General features: G+C 44.1%; 1 protein-coding gene across 1 annotated transcript in view; it reads left to right on the top strand.

Annotated features, from left to right (window-relative positions):
* The window catches only part of LOC123757291 (transforming growth factor beta receptor type 3), a 720,483-nt gene that overhangs the window by 296,155 nt on the left and 412,307 nt on the right, over positions 1 to 12,021 (top strand). The window contains 1 exon segment of the mRNA XM_045740847.2: positions 9,375 to 9,680. Coding sequence (XP_045596803.2) covers positions 9,375 to 9,680 — 306 coding nt within the window.

A 12,021-nucleotide genomic window follows, 5' to 3' on the forward strand; every position in this document is an offset into this window, starting at 1 on the left:
GAAGGACGCTGGAGGCAGGGAGGAAGGACGCTGGAGGCAGGGAAGAAGGACGCTGGAGGCAGGGAGGAAGGACCCTGGAGGCAGGGAGGAAGGACCCTGGAGGCAGGGAGGAAGGACGCTGGAGGCTGGGAGGAAGGACGCTGGAGGCTGGGAGGAAGGACGCTGGAGGCAGGGAGGAAGGACGCTGGACGCTGGGAGGAAGGACGCTGGAGGCTGGGAGGAAGGACGCTGGAGGCTGGGAGGAAGGACGCTGGAGGCTGGGAGGAAGGACCCTGGAGGCAGGGAGGAAGGACGCTGGAGGCTGGGAGGAAGGACCCTGGAGGCAGGGAGGAAGGACGCTGGAGGCTGGGAGGAAGGACCCTGGAGGCAGGGAGGAAGGACGCTGGAGGCAGGGAAGAAGGATGCTGGAGGCAGGGAGGAAGGACCCTGGAGGCAGGGAGGAAGGACCCTGGAGGCAGGGAGGAAGGACGCTGGAGGCTGGGAGGAAGGACGCTGGAGGCTGGGAGGAAGGACGCTGGAGGCTGGGAGGAAGGACGCTGGAGGCTGGGAGGAAGGACGCTGGAGGCTGGGAGGAAGGACGCTGTAGGCTGGGAGGAAGGACGCTGGAGGCTGGGAGGAAAGACGCTGGAGGCAGGGAGGAAGGACCCTGGAGGCAGGGAGGAAGGACGCTGGAGGCTGGGAGGAAGGACGCTGGAGGCTGGGAGGAAGGACGCTGGAGGCTGGGAGGAAGGACGCTGGAGGCAGGGAGGAAGGACGCTGGAGGCTGGGAGGAAGGACGCTGGAGGCAGGGAGGAAGGACGCTGGAGGCTGGGAGGAAGGACGCTGGAGGCTGGGAGGAAGGACGCTGGAGGCTGGGAGGAAGGACGCTGGAATCTGGGAGGAAGGACGCTGGAGGCAGGGAGGAAGGACGCTGGAGGCTGGGAGGAAGGACGCTGGAATCTGGGAGGAAGGACGCTGGAGGCAGGGAGGAAGGACGCTGGAGGCAGGGAGGAAGGACGCTGGAGGCTGGGAGGAAGGACCCAGGAGGCTGGGAGGAAGGACCCTGGAGGCTGGGAGGAAGGACGCTGGAGGCAGGGAGGAAGGATGCTGGAGGCTGGGAGGAAGGACCCTGGAGGCTGGGAGGAAGGACGCTGGAGGCAGGGAGGAAGGACGCTGGAGGCTGGGAGGAAGGATGCTGGAGGCTGGGAGGAAGGACGCTGGAGGCTGGGAGGAAGGACGCTGGAGGCTGGGAGGAAGGACGCTGGAGGCAGGGAGGAAGGACGCTGGAGGCTGGGAGGAAGAAATACTCATGTGTGTAACAAATTGGGTTCAGTTCTTGTCTGTGGGGTTCAGTTGTCTGCGGGTTTCAGGTGTTGTCTGCGGGGTTCAGGTGTTGTCTGTGGGGTTCAGGTGTTGTCTGTGGGGTTCAGTTGTCTGCGGGGTTCAGTTGTTTGTTGGGTTCAGGTGTTGTCTGTGGGGTTCAGTTTTTTTCTGTGGGGTTCAGTTGTCTATGGGGTTCAGTTGTTGTTTGTGGGGTTCAGGTGTTGTCTGTGGGGTTCAGTTGTTTGCAGGGGTTCAAGTGTTGTTTGTGGGGTTCAGTTGTCTATGCAGATTAGTTGTTGTCTGTGGGGTTCAGGTATCTGCAGGGGTTCAGTTGTTTTTTGTGGAGTTCAGTTATTTTTCGGAATGTTCACTCCATGACGTCGGGAAACCCCCAAAACCAACCGCTGACCAATTCATGTTAGCCAGTCCTAGTGCGCCCTGTGTACTCAGTAGCTACCCAAAGTAGATTTAAACACTTGACAGAGGAGGACACTGACTCTCGACCGGTTGTGGATGTTGATGGAACCGCAGTGAATTTGACCCAGACGAGACGCAAACTTCCTAGGCAACATAAATCGCAAGTAGTAACTTGTCCAGTCTCAAGTGATGGCCCCCTTGTCTCAGCCATCATACATTAGTAGAATTTTAAGTCTTTCTTGACTCAGATGCAAAAATTAATATTGTAAAGCCCTCAGCTCTTAGGGATATTGCAAGTAAGCTCCCTACTCCAGTAAGAAAGTCACCCATACATACCTTTTTCTAAGTGGTGTTTCAGGAAACACAGTAAAACTTCAGGGGGAAATTGACCTTCCACTCAAGTTAGATTACATCACACTGTCTATAACATGTTTAGTTGTTGACTATATACATTTTCCTGGTGATATTCTCCTAGGTTTGTACACCATGATTGATGAGAATATCGCATTGTTTCCCCATCGTTGGAACATTAGTATCAAGGACCACGTCATACCCTGGTGTAGCATGTATCAACAGGGCCACGAGTTCAACCTTCAATCAGACTACGTTAATTTTTTCAACACCCGATTTGCTAGCGTAGGTTTGTCAGATCCTTGTCGCGGTAGCATACCCAAGAATACAGGCACTCGATTGAAGCATCGTAGTTGTGCAGTTGTTAAGGAGAGTGAGTATCGAGACCTTCTGGAGAGGGACCTAATGGATTCTTTGTCTTGCTTTCCTGCCAGCTTCCATTTCTGAAGTCAGTGATTCAACAGCTACTGACACTGTGCTGTACTCTCATTTTCTCACCAGAGCAAGAGTTAAGATTCAGGGAGTGCCTGAGTTATCGGATGTCATTGCGGAAAGTGAAACATGTAAAGTCAACGGTATGTTTGTTGAACCATCCTGGCACACAGTGCAGGATGGTACCGTTACACTGTATATTGCAAACACTAGTAATGCCGACATCCATCTCAGGTCTGGCACCCATGTTGTAGATTTTTCCCATTATTCATTACTGGTGTGAGTGGTGGATGATGTCTCCATAGAACATACTGTTTGTACTCTCACACCAGGAGAACATGGGTCTTAGCCAGAGGTACAAGTGAAACACCTTAGTCCTACTGATGTCCCTGACTCTGTGGGTCAGCTTTTGGAAATTTTGAACAGGAATAGAGCCGTTGTTGCTCTACCAGGAGAAAAGTTAGATCTCACTCCTCTTATTACACATAAAATTCCCCTTGAGCAAGGAACTATGCCAATTTATGTACCAGCATACCGTCTTCCCCATTCTCAGAGAGCAGAAGCTGAGAGACTCATAGAGGAAATGTTACAGAGTGATGTAATTGAGTCAAGTAATTCGTCATGGAACGCTCCATTGATTCTTGTACCAAAGCGAGATGGTACCTAGAGACCTGTAATGGATTATCGGAAGCTTAACAGAGTAACTATACCTGATCGTTTCCCCACTTCCAGTTTTAAATGACTTGCTACAAAGTATAGATCGAAACAAAGTATTCTCAACGTTAAATTTGTTGCAGGGATTTTGACAAATCCCCCTTGATGAGGAAAGTAAACAGTTGACAGCCTTTAGTACTCCCAATGGTCATTTTCATTTCAAAAGATTGCCATTTGGTTTGCGGAGTAGTCCAATAACCTTTTCACAGCTCATGACGAAACTATTTTGAGATTGATAGGAAGTACTCTTTTTAGTTTACCTTGATGATCTCATAATCGCAAGATGTTCAGACTCATTTTCAGAATCTTGAGAAAGTACTTGCAAAGCTCACAGAAGCTTATTTCAAAATAAAACTTTGCAAAGTGTTCATTTTTAAAGAAGATAAATTTTTTAGGTCATACAGTTACACCTTCAGGCATTACATTGAATGAATAAAAAATTATTGAGGCCAGTGATTTTCCAACGCCACGTACCGCAGAAGCTGTAAGACAGTTCACAGGTCTTGTAGGATTTTAACGTTCATTTATTGCTGGATTCTCTATTATAACCACTCCACTTTACAAGTTGCAAAGAAAGGATGAACCCTTTGTTTGGGAAGAGGCCAAGAGACAGTCATTCCAAAAACTCAAGGAAGCATTGATCTCGACACCTGTCCTTAGGTACCCAGATTTTTCTAAACCTTTTACGTTGGTTACAGATGCTAGTGGCATAGGCTTAGGTGTTGCATTACTTCAAACAGAAGGTCACAGAGATCACTCAATAGCTTATGCGAGCAGTACATTATCTAAAGAAGAGAAAAATTATAGTTCAACAGAACGTGAAGCTTTAGCAGTTGTATGGACTCTTAATTAAACATTTCAGGGATACAATTTATAATTACCCAGTTCATGTTCTTACAGATCACCAACCATTAATTCCCTTGTTCAAAAATAAGAATCCTGTTGGAAAGTTTGCAAGATATTTGCTCACAATTCAAGAGTTCAATCCCACATTTGGTTATATCCCAGGAAAGCAAAATATTGTAGCTGATGTGTTTTCTTGACACATAGCTGTGATTCAGTTAAATTACCCAGCATTAGACGCTACAGTAGTCGAAACGGAACAGAGATAAGACCCCATATGGGCACCCATCATTAAGTTATTAACGAAGCAAATATTGAATATTGTTTGTGATTTGGGAGAATACTCTCCCAATTCACAAACCTCCAGTATCATTGAAAGAGTTAGTGATTTTAGACCACTTGCTATGTAGAGTAGTAAAGCTAGAGACAGCCCCGAGGAAATGCTGTCAGTTGTTCCAGCTGTCATGGTACCAACAGTGTTAAAAATTATCCATGATGCTTCGGCAAGTGCACATCCAGGAAAAGATCGTATACTCTAGCAAGGTCGATTAAAGTATTTTTGGCCAATGGCTAAGGAGATTGCACATTATGTTGACAGATGTTTAACCTGTTTACAGCACAAGGGACATGTAGCAGGACCTAATCCAATTAATGTGTATCCAGCAACCAAAGCTCCTTGGGAACGGGTATCAATGGATTTGTTGACGAATTTTGCGGAAACCGAAAAAGGGAACAAACACTTGCTTGTAATGGTTGACAATTTTTCACGGTATTGTGAACTGTTTCCTATCCCGAACAAAACAGCAGAAACTATAGCCAGTGCATTCCATGACCAAATAATTTGTAGATAAAGTATGCCTAAAGTAATCCTTTCAGATAATGGTCCAGAATTCAGTAATAGTATTTTAACTAGTTTGTGCAATTTATATAACATTAAAAAAATGTAGTATTATGCCATATAACCCAGCAAGTAATGGGTTAGCAGAGCATACTAACAGGAAAGTGTTAGATGCCATGAGAGTCATGTTGAATTTTGATAACAGTAATTGGGATGAGTTCATACCCTTAACCCTCAAACCACTAGGGGCCCAAATGGAATTCACACCCACAGGCGCAAAAAAAAAAAAAAAAAAAAAAAAAAAAAAAATTCTTTCGTCTTATAGAAGTGTTCATATTTGTTCCCTGATCACGGAAAAAATAACAAAAAATCGTAGGTGGCATATTTTAGCCGCAATAGGGTAGGGAAGTGTGGCAAAAAAGGGGCGTTGGCAGAGCCTTCGCCAGACGAGGTCTACTCCGCCCGAGCTGTCAGACGGCAGTTGCCACAAATATATTATTACCTAATTATTTCAATGTCTCTGATTGATTTTTTCTTAGTTTTTTTGCAGTAATATTATTCCATACAGTGAATTGTGGTATATTTAAATTATAAAATGTGTGAACCATCGCTGTACTCAAAATTATGGTGTGCATATTAGTGATTCAATTATTATGTTCATAAAACAATAAACAAATAGTTTTGCTGTTGTTACACTATATACACAGGTTATATATAAGTATCTGCATGTTTTGTACACCATAACGAACTACTAAGTTGGTCTTGTGAGTCAAAAAGCAACGAGGAATGATCGCCAAACACCAGCGAGCCACTCCCTCCCTCAACACCACCTCACTCACCCTCATTCACCTCCCACAATACTCTCTGTATTTATTCACTATACACAGACGTTATATGTACGTATTTACATGTATTGTTCTCCATAACTGTACATCTAAGCTTGTATGGTGAGTAAAGGCCATAAGACGTAGCTACTCACACAGTCAGCTGATCGGCAGCCGCCCTCAAGGCCAGACGCACTAATATTTGTCCTTCAACAATATTGTTTGTGGTGTTATTACGCTATATACACACATTATATATAAGTATCTACCTATTTTATTCACCATACCTGAACAAATAAGCTGGTATGGTGCCCAAAGACCATAGTGGCCGTCAGTAAACATGCCAAGTCGTGCAGACGACGCTCCTCCCTCACCAAAATGGCGGCTCCCAACCTACTCCTCTCGCTGTTATCTCACACTATACACACGATATATATATAAGTATCTACATTTATGTTCACCATATCGAACCACTAAGCTGGTATGGTGAGTGCAGTCAATAAATGGTGGCCACACACAGTCAGAAAATGACGCCACAACCCTTCCTCCCACAGCCTTACTCCTCCCTCCATGGAGTACAGCGCTAAATATCACCACAATCCTACTTTTATCAGAATCCTGGTCAGTTTTATCACAGTCACGGGGCTTCAGTAATACTATCACTGCTAAATAATAGCAGCATCATTTATATTATGGTATTTGTAGGCGATGCTGTGGTCACAAGCTGAACAGCGGTGCTGTGAGCTCGTGCTGCGTGCACCAGCCTTGGTGGCTTGCTCAATACTGACGCTGTAACACCCAAGAATGTTGGCCTGGATTTTTTTTCTAGGTGGCATCTGGCAACTATCGGTCGTGGCTGTACTATAGCTGCCCCTATCCCAGGCGGGGCGTTTAAATTATAGCGCTAGACACGAAATCATATATAAATGATGTGCGCGGTTTCGGTTTTGTCACTGATATCATTTATATATGATATGCGCGGTTTGAGGGTTAATTCAGTGTGCCATAAATTCTTTGATTAATGTTTCTACAGCTGACACACCTCAAACTATTCTTTATGGTACAGATAAGATCTTCCCTAATGTATTGACTAACTTATCCCCTTCTCCTTTGTATAATGTAGATGATTTTGTTAAAGTAAAGCATAGACAAATGCAACTAGTTTTCAAGAAAATACGAGAACAACTGTCTAAGGCAACAGCCGAGTTCACTCGAGCAAGGAATGCTCGAGCTAAGCCCAGTAAGATAACTATCGGATCTGTAGTAATGGTACTTAACCAACAGAGGTTTGGCCCTTTGTACAAGCTAACTAAGAAATTTTTGTGTCCATACAAGGTAATCGAGCTTATTAAGGGTAACAAGTGCAGACTTAGGAATTTGTTAACAGGAGAGTATATAAATGAACATTTAGATCAAATGAAGTTAACTAAAATGACTGTTGATGAGACTGATGAGGAAGATGAAAATGAACTTACCCTGACAGATTCTTCTGTTGGGACACCACCTTCTGTGGTTGACAGACCACTTGTTGTACAGCCTCCCCATACTAGTACCTATAATCTTAGATCTAGATATTTTGTTTCAACCGTGCACTCACCACATGTCCATTGGCTAGATGTCAATGAGTTTACCTCTCAAGCTGAAAATGTGTCACATGCAGTTTCATCTGTTCCCGACCTTCAGTCAGAGCCAGAGTTGTAAAGTGTGCTGGACGATCTAGGTGTAGATATCCGCAGAATTTATAATTAAGTGCATTCTGCAGTTATTCTATTTTTGTTTGGCAAAATTCACTTCACAGTATTTCTACCCCATGTGTTCTATTATTACCATTATATATATATGCATAATGATTTTTTTTTCAACTTTATTTTGTGTCAAGGCAGGTGCCATTGTTAAGTCTACTGTGTCATTTGTGTTTTTACAGTGCATGTCATCAAAAGTTCCATTAATGTTCTAGCAACCACACTGAGACCAGCTATTCCTGACTGTTATCACTAAGATGTTAGCCTTCTTGATCCAGTCCTTGTATATAACTTGTAAATATATTGTACATAAAAAAAATTCTCCATTATCTAGTCTTAAAACTCCTTTGTGGTTGTTGGGTGAGGAATTTTGTTTATTAAAGCAGATAATTATCATTAATTATTTTTCTAAGCACATGACATTAACACATGTTAATAATTTTGTTTTAGACAACACCTAGAATTGTATTGTTCATATCTGACACTTAGACATATATATGTTCTTCATCTTGTTTTATTCAAGCATTGTCACCATGATTTTTCATCTACTATGTTCTAATTTTTTGTGCACATGCTGAACGGTGTTAGTATTCCGCACACCTGATCTACTTTTAATGTTAAATATGACATGTAACCCATTATTGAATGCCACCGAAGTCCTTCTCAATATCATTGTAACTTTCTAGCTAGCCAGAGCTTGTCGACACGGGACGTCGACTTGGTAGTGTGTCCGAGCGGTGTTAGTACTCAAATTCTATGACGGTTGGGATATAGCCAATCACAGTCTAGTAAGCCTCTGAATTCATTCTCTACAGACAGTTGGTACTAGCCATTCTGGTGGCAAGCCAGTATTCTCACAAGCTCAGAGTAGGTAGGACCTCGGCAGGCCATAACTACTCACTGTTACCTTACTCAATAAACTGCTGAAGTGATCTACTGTGTATTCTCTACAATTCAGCAAGAACCATACATCCAGGGTAATGAATATGCTGTCTGTGGGGTTCAGTTGTTGTTGTTTGTGGGGGTTCAGTTCTTGTTTGTGGGGTTCAGTTGATGTTTGTGGGGTTCAGTTGTTTTCTGTGGGATTCAGTTGTCTGCAGGGGTTCAGTTGTTGTCTGTGGGGTTCAGTTGTTTTCTGTGGGATTCAGTTGTCTGCAGGGGTTCAGTTGTTGTATGTTGGGTTCAGTTTTCTGTGGGATTCAGTTGTCTGCAGGGGTTCAGTTGTTGTCTGTGGGGTTCAGTTGTCTGTGGAGTTCAGTTGTTGTCTGTGGGGTTCAGTTGTTGTCTGTGGGGGTTTAGTTGTTGTTTGTGGGGTTCAGTTGTTGTCTGTGGGGTTCAGTTGTTGTTTGTGGGGTTCAGTTTTTTTATGAGGTTCAGTTGTTTTTGCAGGGCTCAGTTGTTTTTTGCATTGCTCAGTTGTTGTCTGTGGGGGTTCAGTTGTTCTCAGCAGTGGTTCAATTGATGTCTGTGGGGTTCAGATGTTGTCTGTGGGGTTCAGTTGTTGTCTGCAGGGGTTCAGTTGTTCTCTACAGGAGTTCAGTTTTTCTCTGTGGGAGTTCAGTTTTTCTCTGCAGGGGTTCAGTTGTTGTCTGTGGGGTTCAGTTGTTGTGTGTGGGGTTAAGTTTTTCTCTGTGGGAGTTCAGTTTTTCTCTGTGGGAGTTCAGTTTTTCTCTGCAGGGGTTCAGTTGTTGTCTGTGGGGTTCAGTTGTTTGTGAGGTTCAGTTGTCCCTGGGGGTTCAGTGCCTGAATCAATTATGTTCCTCTGTAACCATTTCCACTGTATGGAAAGGGTTACAAAGGCACACTGGATGGGTATGGGTGCATAATAAAGACATCAAATGTAAACATATTGTTTGTTTTGGCCATAATGGCACAAGAGAAGTTCTAATGGTATTGTTGTTGTTGTTGCAGGTGTAAGGTTGCCATGGTGCAGCATGGAGCTGACAGTGGACACTTCCCAACGACGGCCACGCTCCCTGGCTAGTCCGGCCCCGCCACACTCTGGGCGGCCACGCTCCCTGGCTAGTCCAGCCCCGCCACACTCTGGGCGGCCACGCCCCCTGGCTAGTCCAGCCCTACTACACACTGGGCGGCCACGCCCCTTGGCTAGTCCGGCCCCGCCACACTTTGGGCGGCCACACCTGGCTAGTCCGGCCCAGCCCAACACGGTGCTGCTCCTCTTCCTCCTGCTCTCCGCCCTCCTAGTTCCTGCTGCAGGTGACGTACTCTCCTTACGCTCTTCTCTACCTCTAGTTATTACCTCTAATTCAGTAACTTGATTTTTGTACTGTTTTGTTCCTTTAGTTCTGTACCTCAAGTTTTGTACTGCTAGTTCTGTACCTCTAGTTCTGTACTTTTCATTCTTTACCTCTAGTTACCTGGACATACCTGGAGAGGATTCTGGGGGGTTGTTCTTCTCCCCGAAGATGACTGAGGCCAGGCTCGACTTGGGATAACTGGGTCCAACAGGTTGTTGCATGGAGTGAACCACAGTCCTCTACAACCTGGTTAGTCTGGCAATTCTTGCAAGAACTTATCCAAGCGCCTCTTGAATACATCCACCTTCGTTCCAGCAATATTTCTAATGCTTGCTGCGAGGGTGTTGAACAGCTGTGGACCTCTGATGTTCAGTGTTCTATGATTGTTCCTATGGCACCTCTACTTCTCATTGGTTCTATTCTACATTTTCTTCAGTACCTTCTGCCCCAGTATGTTGTTATTCTATTGGGCAAATTTGGACCTGGCCTAACAGTATCTTCCTTGTATACATTATTTAATACCTTTCTCGTCTCCTTTCCAGACAGTACATTTTGAGAGCTTTGAGACGGTCCCAATAGTTTAGATGTTTTATCGTGTCTACCTGGTTGATCACCTGGTTCTGGGAGTTCTTCTACTCCCCTGACTTGTGAGAGTTTGGTCCACTAGGCTGTTGCTTGGAGCGGCCCGCAGGCCCACATACCCACCACAGCCCGGTTGCTCCGGCACTCCCTTGGAGAAAACAGTCTAGTTTTCTCTTAAAGATGTCCACGAGTTCCGGCAATACTTCTTATAGTTGCTGGGAGGACGTTGAACAACCGCGGACCTCTGATGTTTATACAGTGTTCTCTGATTGTGCCTATGGCACCCCTGCTCTTCACTGTTCTATTCTGCATTTTCTTCCATGTCGTTTACTCCAGTATGTTGTTATTTTACTGTGTAGATTAGGGACCTGGCCCTCTAGTATTTTACACGTGTATATTATTTGATATCTCTCTCGTCTTCTTTCTAGTGAGTACATTTGGAGAGCTTTGAGACGACCCCAATAATTTAGGTGCTTTGTCGCATCTATGCATGCCGTATATGTTCTCTGTATTCCCTCAATTTCAGCAATCTCTCTTGCTCTGAAGGGGAAAGTGAGTACTGAGCAGTACTCGAGATGGGACAACACCAATGACTTGAAGAGTACAACCATTGTGATGGGATCCCTGGATTTTGAAAGTTCTCGTAATCTGTCCTATCATTTTTCTGGGTGATGCGCAATATTTGCTTGGTTATGCTCCCTAAACGTTAGGTCGTCGACAATCATTATTCCCAAATCCTTTACTTGCAGCTTTTTTACTATGGGCACATTTGATTATGTTTTGTACCCTGTATTATGTTTAAGGTCCTCATTTTTACCGTACCTGAGTACCTGGAATTTATCACTGTTAAACATCATGTTATTTTCTGTTGCCCAGTCGAAAACTTTATTAATATCTGCTTGGAGTTTTTCAATGTCTTATGCAGAAGTAATTTTCATGCTGAATTTTTTGTCATCTGAAACGGATGATACGAAGCTGTGACATGTAATTTTGTCTATATCTGATATGAGAATAAGGAAAAGCAGTGGTGCAAGGACTGTACCTTGAGGTACAGAGCTTTTAACTGCGCTTGGGCTCGATTTTATATTGTTGGCTGTTACTCATTGTGTCCTATTCGACAGAAAACTGAGTATCCAGTGTCCTACTTTACCGGTTATTCCCATTGACCTCATTTTGTATGCTATCACTCCATGGTCACATTTATCGAATGCCTTTGTGAAGTCCGTGTATACCATATCTGCATTCTGTTTTTCTTCTAATGCCTCAGTGACTTTGTCGAAGTGATCAAGTAGCTGTGAGAGGCACGATCTTCCCGCTCAAAATCCATGTTGGCCTGGAATGTGAAGGTCATTTGTCTCTATGAAACTGGTGACCTGATTCCTAATCACTCTCTCAAATATTTTTATTATGTGGGACGTTAGTGCAACTGACCTTTAATTCTTTGCCAATTCTTTTCTCCTTCCCTTGTGTAGAGGGGCTATGTCTGCTACTTTTAAGTGCATCTAAATAAATAAATAAATAAATATGTTTATTCAGGTAAGGTACATACATACAAGTGATGTTACATTAATGGATTGATATATAGATAGAGCTAGTACATACAATGCCTAAAGCCACTGTTACGCAATGCGTTTCGGGCAGGAAAAACATTAATATCTAGAACTTAACTTAATACTAATTGAGCATAAAGAATAAAAAGTGTTGAGAACAAATACAAA

This window comes from Procambarus clarkii, chromosome 13 (genome assembly GCF_040958095.1).
Source record: "Procambarus clarkii isolate CNS0578487 chromosome 13, FALCON_Pclarkii_2.0, whole genome shotgun sequence".
In the NCBI taxonomy this organism is placed as follows: domain Eukaryota; kingdom Metazoa; phylum Arthropoda; class Malacostraca; order Decapoda; family Cambaridae; genus Procambarus; species Procambarus clarkii.